Source organism: Phasianus colchicus, chromosome 1 (genome assembly GCF_987193195.1).
Source record: "Phasianus colchicus chromosome 1, bPhaCol1.hap1.1, whole genome shotgun sequence".
NCBI classification, from domain to species: Eukaryota; Metazoa; Chordata; class Aves; order Galliformes; family Phasianidae; genus Phasianus; species Phasianus colchicus.
The window spans coordinates 24,968,026-24,993,195 of record NC_143436.1 but is presented as its reverse complement, the minus strand read 5'-3'; the positions used below and the strand labels follow the sequence as shown (position 1 = coordinate 24,993,195).

General features: G+C 39.2%; 1 protein-coding gene across 4 annotated transcripts in view; it reads right to left on the bottom strand.

Annotated features, from left to right (window-relative positions):
* ANKRD26 (ankyrin repeat domain 26) overlaps nt 1–24,022 on the bottom strand; it is a 48,226-nt gene extending 24,204 nt beyond the window's left edge. Inside the window, exons 1-19 of one of the 4 annotated variants that reach the window (XM_090137153.1) lie at nt 23,661–24,022; nt 20,725–20,839; nt 20,305–20,478; nt 20,095–20,201; nt 19,548–19,685; nt 18,634–18,782; nt 15,899–15,949; nt 13,497–13,530; nt 13,345–13,417; nt 12,047–12,107; nt 10,700–11,685; nt 9,847–9,997; nt 8,316–8,377; nt 7,156–7,258; nt 5,645–5,673; nt 5,482–5,545; nt 5,348–5,392; nt 2,608–2,690; nt 62–1,012 (exon numbers count right to left, since the gene is read on the bottom strand). In XM_090137153.1, coding sequence (XP_089993279.1) covers nt 62–1,012; nt 2,608–2,690; nt 5,348–5,392; nt 5,482–5,545; nt 5,645–5,673; nt 7,156–7,258; nt 8,316–8,377; nt 9,847–9,997; nt 10,700–11,685; nt 12,047–12,107; nt 13,345–13,417; nt 13,497–13,530; nt 15,899–15,949; nt 18,634–18,782; nt 19,548–19,685; nt 20,095–20,201; nt 20,305–20,478; nt 20,725–20,839; nt 23,661–23,866 — 3,582 coding nt within the window. In that variant the 5' untranslated portion in view covers nt 23,867–24,022. Of the gene's footprint in view, nt 1–61; nt 1,013–2,607; nt 2,691–5,347; nt 5,393–5,481; nt 5,546–5,644; nt 5,674–7,155; nt 7,259–8,315; nt 8,378–9,846; nt 9,998–10,699; nt 11,686–12,046; nt 12,108–13,344; nt 13,418–13,496; nt 13,531–15,898; nt 15,950–18,633; nt 18,783–19,547; nt 19,686–20,094; nt 20,202–20,304; nt 20,479–20,724; nt 20,840–23,660 lie in introns of those variants that run through there. The other 3 variants (XM_090137160.1, XM_090137170.1, XM_090137181.1) reach the window with 3 other exon arrangements.
* Nucleotides 24,023–25,170: the final 1,148 nt, after the last annotated feature.

Sequence of the window (25,170 nt, the reverse complement as noted above, 5' to 3'; positions counted from 1 at the left end):
TGAACAGGACCATTGATGTGGAGAAAGACTAAGGAATAAGGAGCAGCAGGTGAACTTCTACCTCTTTTTGTAGCTGTACCTTCTCTTCCTCCAAAGCCAGGAATACCATTTGCAGCATTCCTACCTTACTCTTAAATCTTTCCACATCTTGTTCTAGTTCTTCATCCAGATTCCTTTTCAGCATGCCACAAGGTTGCTGATCATGTGGAAAAAGATTTTCAATTTCTGTTTCTCCTATTTCCTTGTTTTTGATAAGGCAGTCTCTGGAAACACTGTCACTAAGACAGACATCCTTGCCAAATTTCTTCTCTCCCATAAAACCAAGTGTACTTTCATCATTTGTGGAAATAGGTCTAATTTTAGGAAGAATATTAGAAATGTCATCCAAAACATTTGTTTTTAAACAATGTCTCAGGGAATATTCAGGACTTCTCTCTACATTCCTACTAATCCCATTCTCATTTTCTTCCATTTCCTCTCCTCTTGCTAGAAGTACTTTCGTATTATCTGTGTAATTAGTGTAGTCTTCTTCATCTGTACTCCAGGTATTTTCCACGTTTGCATTTAAGTTATTGTGATCAGGAAGGACGCCGAGACTCTGAACTACAATTTCCACTTTGGGTTCTTTTAGGTCTACGTTAAGTTCACCTTTACTTTCTAACTTATTATTTGATTCTGTCACACAAGTTGAAACACGAAAACTCTTCAATTCTTCACTGAAGTCATCTTCTGACACTTCTGCCACAAGGGATGTAGTTTCCTCAAATTCATTAATTTCACCAAACAGCTGCTTCAGCTCTGCTGTAATGTTTTTAAAATTTGTTTTCAATTCCTTTTTCTCTTTTTCAACCCACATTCTTTCATATCTTTCTTCCCACGGCTTTAGACTTAACTGCTTGTGGGATTCCTCATTTTCTGCTAGAGCTTCCTGATGAGAAATTTCTGCTTTGTCAGTCTGCTTTCCATATGCTGGGTTTTCTATCAAGTTGGTAGTTTCTAAAACATATTTATCCTTAAGTAAGCAGGTACAGACAGAAAAATTACCAAGAAAAAGGAAATTACGGTTAACCCATGTAATTTACATTGCAAACTCATCCTATTATACAACAAAAAAAACAAAAGTACCACCTTATTTATTTTTTCCTCAAAATAGTAGGATCTAGTTTAGAAACAATAGTTTTTCTTCTATTAGATTTCTCTGAACAAGAGGATTGCTTTAGCCAATTACAGGGACCAGGCAGGCTAAAACGTGTCACTATGCAGTTTTAATATTTAAAAACAAAACAAAACAAAACAAACGAAACCAACAAAACAATCAACAACATAAAACACAAATTTTCCCATCCCATTCACTTTCTACTGACTGGCACTTTACAATCCCCTGCTAGTTAACACATGTGAGTGATCATAATAAGCTTTTTACTATCCACCACAAGGGATTGGCATTACAATCATTTGTGCTCCCCAGAGACAAAATTATTAAATTCCATTCCAAGCTCCTAAGACAAATATTTTATTACTAGGAATACAGGATATTTACCTGCCCTCAACCCAAAATCAAGAACCAAGACATCTATCAAAACTGTACCATGCCTCAAACCCACTGACCAGCTCCTCTCTTCAGCCTCCTCATATCTCTGGCTCCATGCTCTGTTCCTCAATGGTGCTGACTGCTTGTACCATGTGTCACAGTCCCTGCAACATTATCCTTGGTTTGTGTTCCCTTCTGAATAAGGCCTGCTGCCTTGGTGTCCCAAGGGACCATGACCATTGATCTTATTCTGGTTATACAGGCCCTTTTCTCCTTCCACATCTTAACTCCACAAAAACCTTTCACAGTGCAGAGGATTATCTCAGTCACCACCTGTCTCAGCCACTTCATTCCCAAGCTCCATTCACTTTGCACATCTGCTATCACCTTCCAACACTTAAGTCCTGTTCTCTACCTGCTGAAATCAATCACATCCCTCTTCCATGGTGCCTTGGATGTATGATGGATATTACGTCCTCCACTGTCCCTTGAGATATTACAGAAGACTCCAGACACTCACTGGAGACCCCTCCCCAGTCCTGTATGTTCAATACAAACAGCATGCCTGGTTTATATTCCTCTACAATGGCCTCCAAAAATAAAAAAAAACTTTCAAACACTTATTACCTTGATCAGACAAGGATATATTTTGCAGAGGCACAGAATGCATTGACAGATCATCATATTTCAGGTTTTTGCTTAATCTTTCTCTTACAAAGAGGAAAATCCAGGTAGAAAATCCGGACAGAAAAATCTTGCTTTCATTTGAATATATATTTTGTATAGGAAAAAAAAAAACCCACCACACTGTTTCTCTGCATTGCACATAGAGAAAAGCAGTGGTCAATGTTTAAGCAAACCAGCTGGAAACATAGCAGAACAATGTCAAGTATCCATCACAACGGCAAGCATTTTACACAAACAAAAGAAGATAGTATCTAACTTCAGATAATACAGACTTAAGGTCCAAGACTCTTTTTTTTGAACCATTTATTGACTGGTAAGCTTTCTTTTACCATAACATATAATGCAGTTTACAATTCAGACTATAACTCATAATATTTGGTTTCACATACCTGCCGCCCACAGTTTTCAATGGCATCTTTAACCCTCTCTTTTTCAGCTGATGATGCATGAAAGATAGGTTCTGAGCACTCACCTACAGTGAAGAAATTACTTCTTTATAATGAACATGACTTATTACAACTTATTTATACCTACAGTACATCCTGAATCATTGCATTTATGAGAAAATAAAACAAACTAACACAATCTCTCAAGCGTATGATTTATGATTTGAAGATAATATTATAACACAGTTTGAAGATGCATCTGTGTGAACTGCCCTCTCTCAGGGCATTTTTCCTTTCATGTGGAAGGGAAGTTTGACAAAAATCAGTACAAGTGGTCACAAATACACCTTTAAGAATCTCAAAAGATTTTTGTATATGCAGAAATATATTTATATATACATGACATACTGTATGCTACACAGTAACTGGCTAGATTCCTCTAGCTATTTTCACTGCTCCTAATCTTTGTGAAGAAGAGTCTCATTTAACCCTTTTAGAGTTAGAAATACATGTACCACAGGAATCACAATGCTCTGAAGAAATACAGCTTGCTGAAAACTAAACCAAATATGGAAGTCAGAGAAACTTTCACATACACTTCTTAGTACCTGATCTTCAAGATAACACATAGATAGAGGAAAAAAAAAAAAAAAAAAAGAGAGACAAGGAAGGATGAACAGAAAATACATGAAATGCTATGCTGACATAATATGAGCTATGAAAAGACTGATTTTCCTACCAAACTTTACAATCTTATAACACCCTGGACCATTACTGGACTACATTTCACAATATATTACTACATAAAACAGACAAAAACTAAATCTCACAGAATCATAGAATTAGAAAGGTTGGAAAAGACCTCCAAGATCATGGATAAACGAGGTTGCCAAGTCACTATCCACCATATTTAAAGAGTGAGGCAGTCAGGTGAAACCTTCAGTGACTGGAAAAAGGGAAACATCACACTTGTTTTTAAAAAGGGCAAAAAAGGAGATATTTCCCAGGATCCAACCAACCTTCTATTATGGACTAACTGCAGTGGCAGACAAAGAAATAGCAACTGATGTTAGCTACCTTGATTTAAGACCTTTTACATGGGCTCAAACAACATACTTGTCTCTCTAAATTGGGGAAATATGATGAATGTGGAAGTGGTGCCAAGTGGTGTAGCTGATATGTTAGTGAAAAGAGATGACATCCAGAAGGACAATGACAGCCTAGAGAAGCAGGCCTCACGACGTTCAACAAGGCAAAGTGCAAGGTCCTGAACCTGCATTGGGCAATCACCAGCATCAGCAGAGACTGGGCAATGAACAGACTGAGAGCAGTCCTGTGGAAAAGGACTTGAGGATAATGCTGGATGAAAACTTAGATATAAGCTGGCAATGCATGCTTGCAGTCCAGAAAGCCAATTGCACTCCGGGCCACAAAAGAAGAGGCACTGCATGGCCAGCAGGCCAAGGCAGATGACTGTCCCCCTCCTACTCCACTCTTTCAAAACCCTACCAGGAGTACTAAGTTCAGCTCTGGGGCCCCCAGCACAAAAATCCCAATTAGAGCAGGTCTAGAGGAGGGTCAGTCACAAAAAATAATTTGAGGACTGGAATACTTTTCCTATGAAGAAAAGCCAACAGAGTTGGAGAATAAAAGACTTTGCAAAGGCCATATTATGGCCTTTCAATAATTAATGGGAGCTTATAAGAAAGACGAAGAAAGACTTTTTACTATGGCCTGCAATGATACAGCAAAGAGTAACAGTTTTAAACTAATTTAATCTAAACTAGTTTAGATTAGACATAAGGAATAAATTCTTGATGAGAGTGGCGAGGCACTGGAACAGGTTACCCACAGCATGGAGGTTGGAACTAGGTGATCTTTAAAGGTCCTTTCCAGTCCAATTCTACAATTCTGTGATTCTAACAGTCCTTACTGCATCTTACAGAAACACTATCACTGCAGAAAAGAACCTCCTTTTCTTTATGCATTGCAAATACACACACATACATTTTTTCAGGAGGCAAGTTTAACCTCTATTGTTGACAAAAGAAACAGTACCTATTTTCCTAAGACAAGGATGCCAAACAGCTTGGAACAATTTCCATTCCATGCTTAGAAGTTGTAATAGTTTTCTGAACTCTTTCTAATCATCTACTTCATATACTTGTTTATACAGGTTTTCACCTGATTTATATTTTCAGGGGCTCGTTGTAAAAATTCTAAGACCTGAATAGGGAACTGTTTCACATCTTGCTAACAAACACTTAAATTCATACACATCAGAATGAAGAAGCTAAAAATCCATTAAGGTTGTATATCGTCTCTCCCATACATATAGCATATGATCTAGCTGCTTCACTTGCATCCTTGTTTCTGTCCCACCTGCAGCTCCTGGACAGCTTAGTTTGCAGATCCCTAGCCTGGAACCAGACATAGGACATACTTCCTATCGCTCCTCTAGAAACTGGTATATTCAGAAACAGAAAGGAAAGTAAATTTGAGGACTGCCTGACAAGGGGTGAAGATAGCAGGTGTGCTGGAAGAAGCTTACGCTGTAGAAAGGTTTTTACAAGCACTGAATGGAGAACTAGAGGAGAAAACACTCACCAATGGAGGCATATTTCATTAAATTTTATGCTGAAATAACATCTTGCTAGCAAAAATTAATTTAATAGTAAGAATTTACAAGTACAATCCGTCTGCCCACAAAGGAACACAACAAAAAAAACCCTTTTATAAATACCTTCAATATCATCTACATCTCCTAAATTCAATTCCTCCTGTAGATCTGCAAAACAAATAAATCAAATGCTTAATTAAATATGCTTATCCAGAAAGATTCTGAAGTTAAACTCGGAATATCAAAGTCATCATTACCTGATTTCTGCCTTTCTTTTTTTGAAGATGTTTCATTCATCTCTAAAACTGCAGAAACCTTCAACTATGAAAGACAATCCAATGAACAAAAAACCCATAAATTCAAAGTAACTACATGTTCTTTAACGAGCAGGACATGTAGACTGAAATGAAAATCATTTACCTGCAGATCACTGGATTTCTCTGAAAAGCCTGGAGGTGAAAATGAAAATGCTATTTTATTTAATTGAAGATATCTTTTACTCTGTACAACATCAGTAGGTTCTGCAATTGTTGGTTGCACACATTACTTCATTGAGTGCAATAGCTAATATTCAATTATCTTATCACACACAATTTACAGTAGTATGCAAGAAATGCAGAGTAATTCCCATCATGCACCTTTTATTAAAAATGTTAAACCACAGAATGACAACAATGCCTGTGAAGCATTAAGTCGTGTCTGTTAACAGAACAAGGTTAAAATATTTTATTCTTTTTGGAAGCTGAATTCTGCTTTCTAAAAGGATTAATTGGAGCAGATAGCTCTACGAACAATCATAAAAGAATGCAGCAGCACTATGACTACTTCTATCCCACCAGTGCTCAATGTTGAGGCTGCTTTCTCATTAACAGCTTATGGAGAGCAAGGGTACAGACACAAAAATCTCATACAAATGTCATTCAGTGAGGTAAAACCAAGCTGGTTCTCAACTGATCACTCTGGTTTAGCTTGCAGGGAAATAAATGATACAAATGTTGTTTGGTTGTAGTGCACAACATGTGCATTATTCCAAATATTTTTGAAGTTTTGTGTCCAATTTTATTTCCAAACTCACACAACCTACTGCCCATGTATTTCTTGAATCCTGTGCTGCAGTCATCTTATAGTTTATGAGTCCTCTGATGAAACAAGTATAGAAAATGCTTCTAGGAATGGTTCCACAGAAGAATTTTCACATTAAAAAAATATTAATAAAAAACCATCAAGATTTTATTTTAGTACACATAGTGTACTAAAGTAACATGGAAATACCTTAGAAAGATTACCACAATCAGCTCTTCCCCCTTTCCATATTGATTTCAAACTTAACAGAATCATATGAAGCAGACTGAGTTGATTTATAGCTCCCAGAAGCTTGCAAAGATCTGGTTCCGTCTTACTAAACTGAAATTGGATTAGCCTTTTTGACTATGTCATTATACCCATATTATAAGCTGGACTGCCAAATCATTTTTAAAAAGACAAAAGCTTTATTCCAATAGCAAAAATCCCCTGCTCTCCCATGCTCAATCAGGATGGTCACAAGGCAAATGCCAGAACCTGCAGGCAGAAACCCTCAGCAACAAAACCTAAATTTGTCTTCTGCTGATTATCCAGGAACATCTGAAACTTCAGACAGGTAAATCTTAAACCAGATACCACTCTTACCACATTAAGCAACAAGTTAAAGCAAAAAAAAAACAACCAAACCAACATACATGTCCAAAAAACACATATAATAAACACAAGAACTTCCTTGAGTAATCAAATGGGCCAACAAGTGCAGTGTTAACTGGTGTTAATTAACAATAGCCAAGCACTTCTTCACTGCTATAGCACATAACCACAGCACAACAGGGCTCCTAAGGAAAACACTAGAAAAAGTTCACTTGTCTATAAACAGAGACAAATCCAATCTACGAGAAAGTTACCATTGTTGAGCTCCCCTGAAATACTCTGCAAGCATACTCTGTGTTCATCTGCAGCTGGGAGCAACACATCAGGTGATACTTTCCTTGGACTTTCAGAATCCATCTGTACAATCCAAAATACATGTATGAGAACTGGTACAAACTTTTTTTTTTTTTTTTTTTAATCAAATGTATCAAAAGGTTTTTGTATCTCTAATAAAAGGGCAAAAAATTCCTCACAACTCATCTAAACTATTCTGTAATGTTGATAAAGGCTGGCAAACCAGACAGCCCCAAAAGAAATTAACATGGGAAAACAAGATGTTGATTGCGAAGAAGTAGCTGCAGCTCTGTGTTGATCCAACATTTGCATCAAATTTGTGCCTGACATTCCAATTTGAGCTTATGTTCCTGGGGCACATATCCCACAGTGCTAAGTAAATGCATCACTACAATGCAAAAAAAAAAAAAAAAAAAAAAAAGGTATGATTTGCTTTGACTAAGGGCTAAAAGGCTAACAAGGCAAAGCTAAATGAGATTAAGGCTATCTTGAAAATCCTGTATTTTTAAGAAAGGGGTCGGGGATGAGTTTTTTTTTTTCCCCCCACAGCTAAAGCTGGAGGGGAATTAGCTACAGACCCTGCTAACTCTCATCTTGTGAATTATCAGACAGAATGGATAAACACAGCCAGCACACTTGGTGTCTGTGTTGAACACAATTATAAGAAATGGATTAAGTCTATCTACAGAAGACAGAGGTTCCATACAGAAAAATCTAAATGTTGCTCATCCTAGGGGAACCCATTTAACTCTAACTGGATCAGCAGAACAGAGCCATATAGTGGAAGAAAACTAATCCTCACACAAGCTACCTTGAGAAGCTCCTAAGTTTTTAAGCAGCACTAAACTGTGCTGTATGAATACTGTGCTAGAAAACCAACTCAAAAGCCAGCAGCCAGGAGGCCTATGTAAGCAGCCTGACTAACTTTGTCCCAGTACTAACTGAACAGAGAACCTACACCAGAAGTACTTCAAGGACCCCCAGCTACTGACATAGAGCAGCAGCAACGTGAAGTAAATAAACCTCATCAGGGGCAGGGCTCAATTCAAAGGCAAGCTCACATGTAGTTTTCATCTGACTCTCCCCCAGACTGGGGAGATGCACATTTCACGGAAAGTACCTCAGAATCCCATGGAAATTCAGACTCTTCCTCTTGCTCTGCCCCTACTGCTGGCATGGCACCTACAAAGAATGGACAAAGAGAGACACTGAGAATTTATTGCACTCCACTTTTATCCTCCATAAGTCAAACACAGGATCTGAAAGATGAGTAACAGTTCTACAGCAGAGGACAAAACAAGAAATGAGTTACATTCAAGGGCAACTTTACACCCAGTCACATCATAATATTCTCTTTACTCCTCTTTATCTCTTTTTCAGCAAAAGATGCCTAAGAATGACAGCTGACATGGCTATGTCCCTCATGTTTGGACAATGTTCAGGAAGAAAGTCCAGCATGCTTCATTTTCAGTATATGCAGAGCTACATTCCCTCTAGCCTACATCTCCATCATCTGGCATTTACTATCACTTTCCACTGTACAGGACGTACCATAAAAGCAAGACACAAAATACCCTCACATTAAGAGGAAACTGCTAACACACATCACTCCTTGTTTGGTGCTATCAAGCAAGATCTCCCCTGACTAAGATTCATCACCCTGCACCTCCTGAGAAGGAAGATACCTAAGGACTGACATTTAAAAATGGAATAGGAGCTCACAGTTCCAACACTTAGCCCAGACAACTGCAAGCATTTTCCATCTTATCACTTAACAGTCTAGTTTCTTCTCACCACCAAACTCCTGTCTAGAACAGATCACATTCATTTCTCTGATCTAAGCTACTCCATTATGTAAAACAAACTCAGGATTCACTCACACAGAAAATGTGCAGGAATGAGCCAGAAACAGTAGTTATGGTGCCCATTCTGAAAAACCATAACTGTTAATTCCAGCCTGGGTGCTGACAATTTATGTTTGCCAAATGCATGCTTAGGAGAAAATATGCAAGGAGAAAAGAGCATGTACCCTCAGTGCTTCCACCAGATTCTCTGTGCAGCATCTGACCAATAGCTACATATGCTCTGAAAACATCTACTGCAGCAAGCTATGCTCTGGAGACAGAGAAAATAGTATCTTCCCTGCTCTGAGACCCTGAGGTGAGTACTAAAGTGCCCAACTCTCTCTCAAGCACACAGAGGAGTAGCATGGAAGAGACCTTTCACATTTTAAAACCGAACAAAGTGAAGCACTGGAAGAGTTTTCTCACAGTTTGACTCAAGTCTGCTCTTGAAAAACACAGCTTTTCAATCTGATAGTACCCACCAGAAAGGGAAACAGTACTGTCACACACAAGACACACTAGACTACCTACTTGTTTTGTTCAGACCACTTCAAGGAGAACACAGCAACAAAATTAAGAAAGGAACTTGCTTCACACATAATCATTTGGAATCCAGCACCACAATTTGTGATCTCTAAGAATGAACAAAAAGGAACAAAAGCTGCAAACCTTGTCTTCCACTGCAGGCTAGGGTTCACAGGTAATACAAAAGTTCATCATCTTCAAGGGTAATCATCATTTTACTTCATTTATGGAGCATTAATACTTATAGAGGAACAATCAGAATCAATATTTAATTAAACTCACTTCTCTCATTAGCAGCGTCTTCTTCATTACGGACTTGATGGTTATTACTACAAACAGAATTTTTCACATCATCAGAAACTGTAGTTCGCAGCTTCCCACCAGTATCTTCCTTCTCCTGTTCTGCCTCTTCTTCCCATTTAGGCGACTCTTCCTAAAGGAGATTGACAAAAACAGATGGAAAGAACAGAAACCAGTATATTCTTTGCCACACATGAACAACTTGGAAAACACTTCTCATGAGTAAGAAAATGAAGCAAAGCGCAACAAGGTTTATAAAGGCCTTCAATTTTTCAGTGGGAATCTGCATGATTAAACAGCAATGCCTCATGTTGTAAACTTCATCCCTGGTTATGCAAAGCTCCTGAGAAGCACTTCCTTGTGGCAGTCTAATTCCAGTTTCATTTATATTATTCAGAAGTCACTCCTTCTTTCTGTCTACTTAGCTCACAATTTCACTAGCTTCCTGCCCTCAATTTCATTCAAAACTTCCTTTTGTTTCCTCAGTTGCAGTCATCACCCCATGAATTCTACTAAATGGCAGCAACTTTTAACAGATATTATCCATTCTCTCAGTTTTATGTAATAGAAAGTCCACAGATTCCAGAAAGAATTAAGTTTCCTGTCTTTCTCCTTCAAAAACTCTGCAATCACATACTAAAAGTATTGAAAATAATGTCTGATACTACTTTTAAATGTAATAAATGACTTTGGCTACAAGAAAGATATCTTTAGTATCAAAATATGATGATAGAAATGTGGATACATGGTAAGCATTAACAAGAATACAGTTTACTATTGCTTACCATATTACCCTTAATAAACCCTTGCAATTGAATCATCCTTCCACACTTACTTTTGTACTTGAGGAAAATGTTGTCCTTAGATTTTCCTCACATCTATTTAGGCACAGGTTTTCACTTTCTTGTTTCTGTGCTTCATGCAATTTATTATCTACTTCTTTATACTGCTCTTCTTCGGCATCTTCATCATCTGTGACAGAGCTTGGTCTTTGATTTTCAAGCTTTAGGCTTCCCGTTGCTGACCAAGAACTACTACTACTTTTGAGGCCATCACCGAAACTTAACTTCTCTTCCTGAAGATCACTACTATTTGAGAGAGGCTGGGGTATCTCTCTTTTCAAGACTGTCATTTCAGAGTCTGCAAAAGGGGAGGCTGTATTTTTGTGAAACATCTTCTGTATTATGCTCTTCTTCTTGCAGCTTTCTTGTTTATTTTGCAAATTATTTAGATTTTGAAGGACAGATTGTTTTGGTACTGACTCATAAGATACTTCATTATTCATTCTCTTTGGAGACATGGCTGTTATATTCTCTTGCAACCTTTCATAACATCCATCTATAAAAGACACAGGAGTATCAACAGATTCCTCCATCTTTTCATCAATTTTTTTACATATTTTCTGATAATCACTGGAGACACTTCCAGCTCCACAATGTGCATCCCCTTCATTCTTAACATTACTCAGATACCCCAATTTCTGATTAATTTCTTCTTCTTTAGGTTCCATTTTACCTCTCTGCTGCTCTTCCATTATGTCATTAGATTGAGTTTCTTCATCTTCCAGATCTTCTTCCTCCTTTTCATCTTGACTAAGATCTTCCTCTTCTTCTTCATACTCCTCATTGTCATCTCCATCATCATTTTCATCTTCCTCCTCTTCCTCCATTTCATCTTCCTCAAGGTTGCTTGAATCTGAGATATCTTCTTTCAACAACTCTCCACATTCTCCTCTGTTCAGGTTTGCATCTGTTGTTTTTTTTTGTTTAAGGCTTTTCTTCTGTGACTTAGGACTTTCAATTCTAGAACTATCACCACCACCTTAAAGCATGAGAAAAGAGAAAAGGAATATGAATCAAATGGGTTATATAAATAGCAACAGGTATTTTACCCATTTAAAACACAGGACAAGAATCATCTGGGACTGTATGGAAAAGCCAGGTAAAGGCAGGATGGGGGAAGGACAGATCAGACACAAAGGTTTAGGAGGGGACTCGATATCTTCATTTTTATTATCCGACTTATTTTACTCTGAAATGACCATGTGCTCTATTCTCATAACACTATTTTCCTCAATTACTGTAGCCAAGTGAAAAAAAAACCAACAAAAAACCCAAATGAGATTATTTAACAAGTTTACTTTTCTGTCACTGTATCATGAATTCTTTTCCAAATAACTTACCTATATTCCTGAACTTTTGGGAAACATTCATTAACATTGTCAAGTTTGGCTTCTGTGGCTTCTGTAAATAAAAATACATTTAAAAAGAATTATTTGATCTATTTTTGTTTGGTTTTAAACAAATCCCTTACTTACATCAAATCTTAACAGTAGATACAACCAGGCTGTCCCCTTTTGAGAGGACTTAGATGCTTGCTAAATCCTTCAATTTTAATTACACAAACACTCCTCTTGCATACAAGTCAGTGACTATTCACAACTATCTGTAGATGCATAACAATTCTTAAAAAAAAAAAAAAAAAGTTTTTTAATCCATACGTAAAATACAACTACACTTGGGATTGCAGAGTCTGGCTGCTTACTTGTAAGTGTACACAACTCAAATACCTATTAAAGTTCCTAAATTAGTTAATACAACTCCACCTAGTGAAAGATTTGCAAATATCAAAATAATGCTAGAAAGATGCATTAATTCCCCTTAAATCAATGCAAGAAAATGAAACAGTGTTTAAAGTACACATCCTTGCATCTCCAGCATTACAGAATGTGCTGAACTACCAAACTAAAGTTCCTAATCACTGCAGAATCCCAGTGCAACATACTAAATACTCCAAGCATCACTGAAAAAATTGGTAATCCTTCAGAACATTCATAAAAACAGTAGGATAAGCACACGGAACTTATAAAGAGTAAAATCCAAGTATTCAAAAAATGAAGAAAATCATGCAGTGTGAGATTATATAGAAGCATGGAATGCCATCTCACAGAATAAGAAAAAAGAAAGAAAAAATATTTATTTGAGCAACTCAAGCATTGAGCACTCAAGGAATCTAGTGAGGAAGGAAAGTAAACCAGGCGATGAACCATTTCACTAGATTTTGATAAATAAATGTTCTTTTTCATTATCAGTTAGAATTCTATCATGTAAATTAGGGGAAACAATAGCAAAGTTAGAAAGAGAACAGAATAGGTTATTTGTTAACTTATCAACTCCTAGGATTTGCAAATTTCACTGAGTGAACCAACTAATACTAATGTTTAGTATTAGAACAACTAAAACTAATAATGTTTATCTTAACATCTACTGTTCCTTTGCCCCAAACCACAAATCTACTGCATGTTCTGCCAAAGCTACAAGTTTTTAGGAAAATCTCACAGCAGAAGAAAGGCTGGCAAGTGACTCCTTTTTAGGAGAATAAAAAATGAATTGGCTGGAAAAGCAGCTTCTTTCTATCTCAGAGAAAAATACCTTCAAATCACTTATTTTACCCAACCATTTTCCTGTAAAGGCACCATACCTTGGGTGTAAAATCCAGTTCTTCTTCCTCAGAGGTATGCCAACTGTCATTACTGCCCTCTTTTTCAGAACTTCTTCAAAAACAAAGCAAAATAAATACTGGTTCTCTCAAATAATTCCTCAAGTAAGTGTTGATATTTTTAAAAGACTCACCTTATTGAGTCTCCTTGGGAAAAGTCATCTATTGCTGTTCAAATATAAATTGACATGTTGAAATTAGATTTTGCATACTAAAAATTAACCAATACAAATATTTAATATGGAAAACAGCTCATAATCGTATGGAAGCTGGAGTGGCCAATTCAATAAAAACAGCATGAAGGAAAGCATTTACAAAACAAGCGCTTTTTCAAATTATACTGAATCGTAAAAATAAAACAATAAAAACAGATCAAAGATATCTACAATATCTACATTTTATTTGCTGCTCTACCTAGCTATGGATTATTCTGAAAAACATAAAGAAAATCAAAAAGCATATTCAGGAGCTTAGCATAGCAACAGGGAGGTTATCCCTGGGTAGAGGAATCACCAGCAGTTCTCTACAGTGAATAAAAAAATGATATACATGAGACAAAAGGAGCATTACCAGGGCATGCTATACTACACTCCAAGTTTTCATCAGTTCATTGAAGGTAGTAATTCACACCTAAGACCACAGGATAAGTCAGATCAAAAGGGATCTCCGGAAGTCTCTCAGCCAACTACTTTCTTAAAGCCAGCTCAGCTTTGAGGTCAGGATTTTATTCAGTCCAGTCTTGAACACCTCCAAGAAGAGACACTGCCCAACCTCTTTGTTTTGCCATCCTTATCATAGCAACACTTTTCATCTCCAGTTAGAAACTTTTTTGCTTCCATTTACACCTCTTGCCATCTTCACCTCCTGTCAAGACCTGGCTATGTCTTCCCATCTGCATTGAAAGCTGCAGTTAGGGCCCTCCAAAGCTGCCTCTTCTTCAGGCTGAGTAAGCCCACCTTCTCAGCCCCCTCTCACAGGGCAAATACTCCTTCACAAATATGATGGCTCCCTAGAGAATTAGCTCACTGCTGAATAATCAACCTCTCACGTAGAAGGAACTCAAAATTCCAACCAATGACCAAGGCACAGTGAATACCAAATAGAGGCAATCGCTTCCCTCAGTCTCCTGGCTTTGCTGTTCTTAACACAGTACAATCTGCAGCTCTTAGCTTCTAGGTAACCCTGCTGGCTCATGCTCAGCTTGCCTTCTGCCAGGTCCCTGTCCTTTCTCAGCAGAGCTGCTCCCCTGCCACACAGTCCCATCATGTTCTGTAGGAAGGGGCTTTTCTGCCCCAAATGGGTCTTGGTATTTGCCCTTGATGGATTTCTTGAGATGCCTGTCAGTCCATTCCCCTGGCTTCTTGCTGTTGTCTGAATGCCAGCTCTGTGCTGAAACATATCCAACGATCTCCCTTATTCCAAATCATAAGCAACCTCAATGAGAGTGCCCTGTAGTATATCCTTCAGGTCACTGATGTACTAATGAAAACTGCACTCTAGAAACACAATTTTTGAAGTGCTATGGCCTCTTAACAACTAACACAAAACAGAAGGACTTTTTGATTCCCAGCACAGAAGGGAAAACAAACATCTGATTGCCATGTAGAAGCCATCTTTCCTGAAGTTTCTGAACTAATTGTTAACTGTTACAACAAAATGAAGGGTACAAATGAGTGTACAAATTCTGCCTTTCCTAAACCCAGAGTTTATGTGAGAACATTCCCTGATCTGAACACAGCTTTTTGACGATGCAATGCAGCACACATGTTCAATGAAATCTCATGTAGAGAAAACCTAGAGGCTGAAACTTCTAATCTGAGGACACGTTAAATGGTTCAAATGCTTACAGCCTGATTTTTAATGTTTTCTACAACAGACAACACAGAACATTCTTTAGTGCTAATGGAATACTGCTGTATATAAAGCTGAATAACTAACTCTGTGCTATGACTCTATTGGCTAACTTTCCTTGCAGAACAGAAAATTTCTCCTGTGTGGAACAGTTAAACTCTGGACGGGTGACTTCAGTTATATCTTCAATGAGTACCACTAGAATTAATCAAAACAGCTCATTAAATTATCTGCACTTTTGCTTTCAACATATAATAAATATAACCAGTGATCAAAACCAGGTCACGCTATCCTATAGAAGGCAAGACAGGAATTTCATAAGAGCTTTCAGCTAGACCAAAATCACAGCTGTGATGCATTGACAGAAGTGAGATCCAGTCTCTAGGGATTCTTGTTGAATTGAAGCCCATCCCCATTTCTGATGAACAGGAGAACAGATTACAAAACAAACAAACAACCCCAAAACCAAAACATTACCACAAGTGACAAAAGCAAATGCTGAATTCAGTAAAAAAAGGACTCATGCAAAACGTGCAAACAAACAAAAGCTACCCCAAATCCACTCTAACTTATAGATCTTAAACCATCAAGATACAGATCTGCAAGATAATAAGCACCTATGATGTTTAAGTATTTGTGCATCACGAAACATGTTTGGTATTTAAAATACTACTGTGCAGAATACCTTTCCTTGATTCTCCTGTTCTTGATGTCTGTTTAGGAGATTGTTGCATTCCTATATCCATTAAGGGAAAGGCATGGAAAGGACAGATGAAACAATGACATCAGAATAAACGCAGAATCTCAGAAGTTTGGAAAACACAAAAAGCACACAGACAAAGCTACAGCACTGGGAGAATACACTGTGACTATGACATGCATTTGCGTGCACATATACATCCATGTTTCAAAAGAGAAGCCATGGAACACTATCCCTACATTAAATTCCTTCACAACAAAGCTGTTACTTTTCTCTGGAGCAGAAGGTTGTCCTACTTCTAAGGATTTTACCACATACACACCCAATGATGTGGAAAAACAGCTACTGTCAGAAACACACACTTAAGAAACAGTTAAATGGTTTCTCATCCCTTCTGGCTTTTCTCCATTTCCTTAAGAGGGAATATAGGAAAAGTTTCATCTGACCTCAGAATATATAAATCACACAGGAGTACTGATTTATACTTCTGTAAGAGCTTTATAATGCTGAGACAATTTCTCTAATGACTTGGGGAAACACTGAAGGAACAATACACTAGTATGTGCTGCAGTGGCTAAAAATGCTGTCACTGTAGACATACTAGAAATAGGAATTGCACCACTATTATTTTCCTCAAAAATAAATTCCTACTTAAAATCTAAGAGGTTGGCCATTCAGTATGTTCTGGAAGCCAATTTGTCTGTGATTAATAAAAAGGTTCATGTTTTGACATCCAAATAATCATGAGCAAACTTGTTAAAAAATGCTAATCTGTTCAACATTCTTCACAGTCTTCTAATTAGAAAGTACAAAAGTAGCAGAAAGAATAAGGTCAAAATTTTAAATTGCAGAAAAATAATAGAGAAGAGCAAAAGAAAATAAATGAATTCCAAAGTGGGTATTTCTCTGGTCTCTGTCTCAGCATCCTGGCTTCTTCTCTAAAGGACACTCCGAAGACTGTTACCATGGCATATTAAAAGGACTCTCATGATTTAGGGTGTGGATGCAAGCCAGAGACTGCAGTTAGTTCCAATACTGTTTCTACTACGCTACTAAATTTTCTCTCTGTGCCCTCCTACTCCTCTGCTGGTGTCATCTTTAAGAGAATGAGCACAAGGTGAATCATAGAATGATTTATGTTGGAAGGGACCTTTAAGATCACCTCATTCCAACCCCCTGCTACAGGCAGGGACACCTCCCTCTAGACCAAGATGCTCAAAGCCCCTTCCAGCTTGGCCTTGAATGCTTCCAGGGAGGGAATATTCACAACCTCTCTGGGTAACCTGTTCCAGTGTCTCACCACCCTCACAGTAAAGAATTTCTTCCTGATATCTAGCCTAAATCTATCCTCTTCTCAGAAGAAAAATCCTTCAAATCACATATTTTAAAATAATCCAGGCCTGTTAGTCCTTACAATGGGGTACCAGAGCAACTATCTACATGCACAGAAGGTAGCAACTGAGTGACATTTGGGTGAAAACAGTATTTCAACGATTAAACCAATTGTATTGAGCCCTACTGAAAAACAAGAAAACAAAACTTCAAAACCAACCTACGAAGAAACTTTTCCAACCACTGTCTAGTTCAAAGCAACTGCTCTTAAGTCAAAGGCAACATCACTTGGGTCTAAAATCTGTTCTTCCATCTGTGATAAGTCCAGGAAGAAAAAATATGCCATGTATTCTTCATTCATATTTCTCAGTGCTTTATAATAAAAAAGTAATGAATTGTGTTTGAACAGTCTGCTGCCCATCTGACACATGATTCTGACACAAAACCCTTAAAAATAAGGAACAAACAAAACCTCCTATGTTAGGGCCTGAAATGTAAATTGCATTCATATTAAAGTAGCAATTTTCTTAAGATTCCCTTAGGGCAATGTTAGCTTATGAACACTGCCTGGATTTGACAAACTCATTCTTTCTTTTAATTACAAGGCAATGAGAAAATGTAACCATTTTTCTGGATCACAAAGTCTTTTTCTTTTTTTTTTTTTAAATAAAGCTAATTGAAATTGAAGAATTTTTTCTTAGAAATCTAACCATGTCCAAGAAGATACAATATACACAAACACTGCACTATTGTTGCTAATGAAGTTACTTTTCCAAGACAATTTTTGTTAATGTCCCACAGCATAAACAAAAGCAATTGTAATTGAAGGTGAGAAATTATGTGACTCTCTAAAAGGAGTTTAGAACAGGCGAAACTATTTAAGCAAAATGACAGAAATCCAGTGGTAATCAACAAGATATGCATCTTCTTGCAATTCATCTGCTGCTTCATTGGTATAAAATATAAAACAACTACTTGGGGTGAAACTACAGCTTTTATAATTGAATTTTTCTGAACAACAATCTGAATGAGCATCTCTAAGTAAAACTGCACACCCAAAAAACAAGGCCACTCTAACCTAGATTGCTCCTTGTCTTCCCTGTTCCCCCTTGCTAAAAGGAAAACTTAAATAAAAGGGCAACTTGATGGGGTGAAGGTGACAACTGTATGAGCAGATGGATGTAATGCACACAAATCACAACTGTCCTGTTGAGATGCACTGCAAACTAGCAGCAAGCAAGCACATTCATAACACTTCTTGTGACAGTCCACCTGCTGCTTCCACTGAAGTCCAAACTGAGCACAGTAAACTTAAAAGATACAAACCAACTTAAAGAAGAGGCCACCATGATTTTTCCTATTAGCTCTACCACAGTTAAGTATCCTACCTCCTCTGTCCATAGCAGGTGCACCCAATGTAAAGCCAGCAGCTCTTGCCTTGTGAGGAGTCATCGGCACTTGGATGCCTCGAGAAGCACCTGCAGAAGCTTCCCCTGTGTTCTCCCAGTCTGCGTATTCTGCCAGTTGTTTACTAAGACTATAGACAGAAAAAGAGGAAATGCATTTGGGAGAAATAATCCCATAGCTGTATACAACACTTAATGGAATAATAAGAGCCTCATATTATCCATCCTAGACATATCCATAGCCAAAACAATTTGTATATTCACTAAGGGTAACATACTCTACTTATTGCATGACTGGAACATACTCAAATATTCACACACATCTATTCTATAGGTGCACATCCAGATCTATGAAGTTATTAAGTTAAGGGTACTGGCTTGTACCCTTTTGCAGTCCAGTTTTTACAAATACAAGCATTCTTATGAATGAACACCCACGGATAAAATGCTTATGCGTAGGAATAGTAAAACTGCTTAGTAATTTAACAAAAGAGGTAACAGCTAGTCTCCTCTGAAACAAAACATAGGTGGCTCCTGGTCAGTGAAACTGAAGACAGTAATAAGAATGGCTCTGTTTTGAGAGAGTTTAAAAACATTTCAGTTTTTCAAGTTGAACCTCTGTGTCTGTGGGCTACATTTTGATAGTGTATACTAGGTATCCTAGGCAGACATGAGCTTAGCAACAAACACTTGAAATCTTACAGAGAATTTTGAGCAGAAGCTTTCCTCAACTTTCAAATTGACACCAGACACATGGACAGTATGTGAGAAGATGTGAGAAGATGTCAATGATCACATCTTCAAGATAGGTCTCAACACACCATTGGTGCGGTTACCAAAAAGGTCCAAACTCAACACTGATAACTGAAAACCTAGCAATAAATTTAAAAGTTTACCTAGCATATCCATGAATAATAGCATAATCCTCAGCTGTCCATCCATTAGTGTCTTTATGGGAAAGATCAGCACCATAGCGAAGAAGAATTTTCACCAATTTAAGCTCCCCACCAGATGCAGCAGTCATAAGTGGGGTTCTGCAGCATCCAAAATAGAAGACAAAATAAATAATTTTAGTCAGACATTGTAACTATTTTAGTTCCCATTTGCTCACTCAAAGAAAAATAAAATCACTTTATGAACAGAAGAAAAAACTTATACATTAACAACACTTGCATACAAACTATGTGTCAATTTGAAAAACTCTCTATAGCATAACAGCAATGTTGCTGGCACAATGGCAACTTTCTTGCCACAGTGGCTACCATAAACAATGTTTTCTTGCAGTTCTCAATGCAGAGAACATGCAATAACGCATTACACCAGCCAAGCTGAGACCTGTAAGAAACTCTGTGTCTTTCTACTTCAGTTCTCACTCACATCCCTCTCATCAGTCCAACCTGAGGACAGCTAAGGTAATCCACAGAGTTTAGTCCATCTCCTCACCTTTCACACAGATCTCGAGCATGAATGTCAGCTCCTTTTTTAAGGAGGAGCTCTACCATCTCTTCATGATGTTCAGAAACAGCAAGAGTAAGGGGAGTACATCCATCCTGAAAGGACGGAAATAATTCAAGTTAAAAATCAAAAGAAACAAACAAAAGATCTTCAATAAAAATATCAATGCAATCTTCCCTGACGAATCTCAAAATGTACCTTATTCTGAGCATCAATATGGGCATTGTGCTCAATTAACATCCCTGCTAGAAATGTGTTAGGAGTTACAGCAGCCAGGTGAAGGGCAGTGTTGCCGCTAGCATCTGCCAGGTTCGGATCAGCACCATGCTCTAGCAGGATTACCACACATTTTTCTTGCTGGCATTGTACTGCCTGGAAACAACACACAAAAAAAGGTAAAATTTCCAGCAGTCATATTTCACTGTGTCACAACTACTACAACTTCCCACTCCTGGAATATAAAAGTATCTTTCAAGATAAGCTAGCATACACCTACCCCGCATCGATTATAGCTTGCATGTTTCTACACAGACTTTTGTAAAGAATCTAGAAAGACATCCATCATTTAGTACATAATCAATAATTCCTACTTGCAGCAGCATAACATGTTCTACTTACCTTCATCAGTGGTGATCTGTTATCACTGTCAAAAAGATTTAGCTTACACTTGTTTTCTACTAGAAACGTAACGACATCCGCATGTCCATTTGCACAAGCAAGATGCAGTGGTGTCCTAAAAATTAAATGTGTAAATTGAAACTGACAGCTAAATAAATAATTTCACTCTGTGGTACATGGATAGGGCAAAATTCATTTCTCCATCCCAATTACCTCCCCAAATAAACATAATAAAATAAAATCAAACAAACAAACAACAAGCTTAATCCATTACCAGTAACAACAGCTGTATATCCAAAGCCTGAGGCTGGCTAGGAACAACCTTCCACTGCATTTGTTTAATGAGACAACATTTCCTCCACTGTAAAACTGAACTTTCACAAAGATTTCTGTGTCAAGGCACTGCTCATAGCCTCTGACAGAAATGCACTCACGGTACAATGAGGGAGACTAAAGCTTGGGAATCTGAGGTCTATGGTGGCATGCATGTAAACCCCTAGGTTCTTCCAGGATCATTCACACACTAGAATTGTACCACGGATGCAAGATAAGAGTTTTTTAGAAAAAAAATCACGTGCTAGCTTGGTTATTACTGAAACCAGTAGAGCACTTTCGCACCAAACATCTGGCAACATCTAGCAGAGCAGACAGCAGAACACTACTATCCTGGCTACAAGAAAGTAATATCTAATATTCCTGATGCTTTTAACTATGATATAAATAGGATATCACAGAGGAAGTCCTCTTCAAGGAGGGATAGCTGTGTTTCCACTAGACAAGACAGAAAGAAAGGGGCTCTTTCAAACTGTGGAACTGCTAAGGGTCTGATGCCAATTAACCAGCGTGCTTGTATCCAAAGCCACGGTCACCCAAACAGAACCTGCAGGCATTCCTCCCCTAAATCATAGGGCAGAGCAGCACAAGCTTGGTTTGTGCTTGTGTAGAAGGCACAGTTCCTGCTGCTCAGTGTGACATCTGCTTTAACAGAGCAGGGGTTGAGCTAGAAAGCAGTCAGGATCTTTCTTCCTCAAAGGTCACACAGTAAAATCCTGCAATTCCTCAGGAACCTACAGGGAGTTGGTTTTTTGTTTGTTTTGTTTTTAAAGTGCTTCACCATGGATTTTCTGCATTTTGGAAACTTCAAGTAACCATGCAACAAAACACCTGTTGAGGTACCTCGCTGACAGAAAGGAGCACAACAGCTCATGGGAATGGAAAGGGAGAGCTGTGCAAATACAGTGACATGATTCAGAAACACAGCCATTTCTCACAGAATCATTATGGTTGGAAAAGACCTCCAAGATATCCAGTCCAACTGTCCACCTATGACCAATGTTGCGTGTTAATCCATGTCCCTTAATGCCACATCTAAATGTTTCTTGAATACCTCCAGGGACAGTGACTCTACCACCACCCTGGGCAGCCCGTTCCAGTGCATAGCCACTCTTTTGGAGAAAATTTATCCTAATATCCAACCTGAACTTCTCCTGGTACAACCTGAGGCTGCTCCCTCTTGTCCTAACAGATCCCACCACGGGCAGGCTGATGAGCCTCCTCCAAAAGATCAGCTTCCTTCAAGGCAGAGAAGATGAGGATGTGTCAGAATCCTTCTTTGTTGGTTTTTTTTTTTTTTTTTTTTTGGCTCAAAGCTTGCTTCCTGAGATACTTCTTGTGATAAGACTCTGCTTTATTGAGGAGGCAAGTGATGGGTGCTACCGTGTGACAATCAACATCACTTTGTGGACATATGAAAGCACCTTCCTCCAGAGCTGCTTGCGTCCAGAAGGGAGTGCACAGGAGTGTTTAATGGCAGAAGATCTAGCCCGTGACTAAATAGCTCCAGCTTGGTATGGGAAAACTGGGGAATGACACCATTGTGTCCTATGAAAAACAGGATGCAGGTGGGCATCCCTGCTCCCTCTTATCTGCTGGCAAGGCCTGGAAAATGAGAACAAAGAAGTTTCTGCTGAGATCCCAGAGCCAGAAGCTGTCACTCCAAAGACAGCTGACACGACCACTTCTGACTTATAAGTTGGTACTACCACTGAAAAGTTGTCGTCAACAAACAACAATGCCCGACGACCCACCACTACTGAAGATCAATGACTGAACTGTGAACCACGCTGGATCCATGGTAGTGACTGACTATCTCCCTCTTGCTTCCTATAAAGACTCCTTGCTTCTTTCCTATCTTTTCTAATGTCCATCTTCCCTTCTCCATTACCCTAATTCATAATAGTGTCTGTCCTCCTCTTCCCATCTCCATGATTTAGGTTTGTAATAAACTGGTTGGACCAACATTTGAACTGTTGTTTCTTAATCTCACACCGGGTATACATGTATCAAAGAACCTCCTTTCCCATCCTATGAATAGGAGCGAGACAGGATGAAAAAACAGGCAGAACTTCAAGGAACTCATCGTGCCTTGACACAGACATGGAACAAACTGCAGAAGCAACAGAGCAGTCACTCGAGGGTGACTGTCCCCACTGAGAAATTCCCAAGTGAATGTGCAAGATCATTCATCTCTGAAGAGAAGCCTGTTGATTATCTGAGAGCTGAGCTGCACGCAGTGTTAGCAGTGCATTGCAAAGGGCTCGGACAGGTAACGTAACCACAACCAATACAACTATGCAGGAGTCCCTCATCGCCCAAAAACTGCTGTTGTCAAGCACTGGGAAATACGACAACCTGAAGGAACCACCATCAGCTTCACAAGCAGGAAAGCCTTCAGAAAACCTGCAGCCTTGTCGCTGCCCCGGCCCACCAGCCCCCCAAGAGAGTTCTCAGCTCGGAGGAAGTCCCGCCAGCCCCACGAAGAATCCCCGAGGGAAACAGGCCGGCAGGGCACATCGCAGCGGCCGCTCTGCCCGTGCCAGCCAAGCGCGGTCCCAGGTCAGGCAGCGGGGGTCCCCGGCCCGGCCGGCAGCCCTTACCGCTGCGCCTTGTCGCGCCCGTCGATGCCGTGCTTCTTCAGCCCCTGCCGCACCTGGGCCAGGTCTCCGGCGGCGGCCGCGCGGTGCAGCTTGCCCAGCTCCTTCTGGCGGAGCTCGTACGCACCGGCGGGGCACGGCGAGGCGGCGTCACCGGACGGCGGCGGATTCCCCTTCTTCTTCCTCCCGAAGCCGAATATCTTCTTCATGTCGCCTCAGCACTCCGCCGGGCCGGGGAGCCCCGCGCACTACACGCAAAGCCGCCGTGCGCTCAAGGAGCCGCGGCCCCGCTTACAGACGGGAGGGCAGCCTGGGACCCCCTGCCAGAGCCGGGAGTCCCGCGCATGCGCAGCGGGAGGCGGAGCCACAGCGATGCTAGAGGGCGTGCGCCGCGGAGCGCAGGAGAGTGTGCGCATGCGCAGACTCGGTCGCTCCATGAGGCGCCTAGCAACGCGGTGTGGCGGTGCTGCTGCCTGGTGCTGCTGAAATAGCAGCAGGGATAAGGATCCGTGTGTCTGCAGGGTTAATTCTTGGCCTCCCCGTGGGTTTTATTTAATAGAGATCTCAAAGCACGAGTTTTTCCTATGTTTAGGAACTGCTGCTTGCATCTTAGTTCTGAAAAGTGAAGAGACGGCAAACAAGTCTGTTGTTTCGGGCTTGATCTTTCTTCTAAAGAGCTAAAAAAATACTTAAGAAAAAGAAAAAACTTTTTTGCTGAAACTGCAGGCAAACAAAACCTAACTTCTGTGAGCAGCTACTTTGAGAGCATCTCCTTAATCATTTAATGGAGAAATGGTGAGCAAGATGTGTTTTTAGCTGGGTGCATTTACTTTCTTCCAGATACGTTAGAAGAATTGCAAGACTTTATTTAAGAGGTGACAACACAGAGTGCCATCTTACTGCTCTTTCCAGGAGCAAGTAGTTATCTCAGGTTCTTCTTAAGCTGGTTGGCAAGCTGTGCTGAAATTTAGCTACAGGGCTTGTGGATATAACCTTAAGGGTACAATAGAAACTGTTCATTCTTTTATTTGCTGAAAAGATTGCAGAATTAATTACTAGAACTGTTACTATACCAGTTGTCAGCTTTCTGTCTTCAATTTTTACATCTTTTTTCCCTTCTTTGTTCATACTATTTATTTATTTTTTTTAATGGATGATTTTGAATATAGCCCTTTTAAAGAATATTTTTAATTAATTCTTGTTTAAAAACAAATAATTCCTTTTTATTTTTCAGAAGTTTGTCTTTCCTGTTGTGGTTCCTCATCCTCTCTGTGTGTTCTCCTTAGGTAATCTGGAGCTTTCTCTGAGTACTATCAAGTAATTGCTATTCCTGTCTGCATGAGGTGATTCTTTCCTGTTCTGTTACCCAGTACAAGATCCATGTAGCACTGGAAGATTTTCAAGTAAGGGCTTAAGTGTGTCTTAAGTGTTGCATAAGCATTGGCATTTGGGTTAGTCTGCTAAAGACTCACCTTTCCTCTGACATAACTTAATACAGCTGGATAATTTAGCT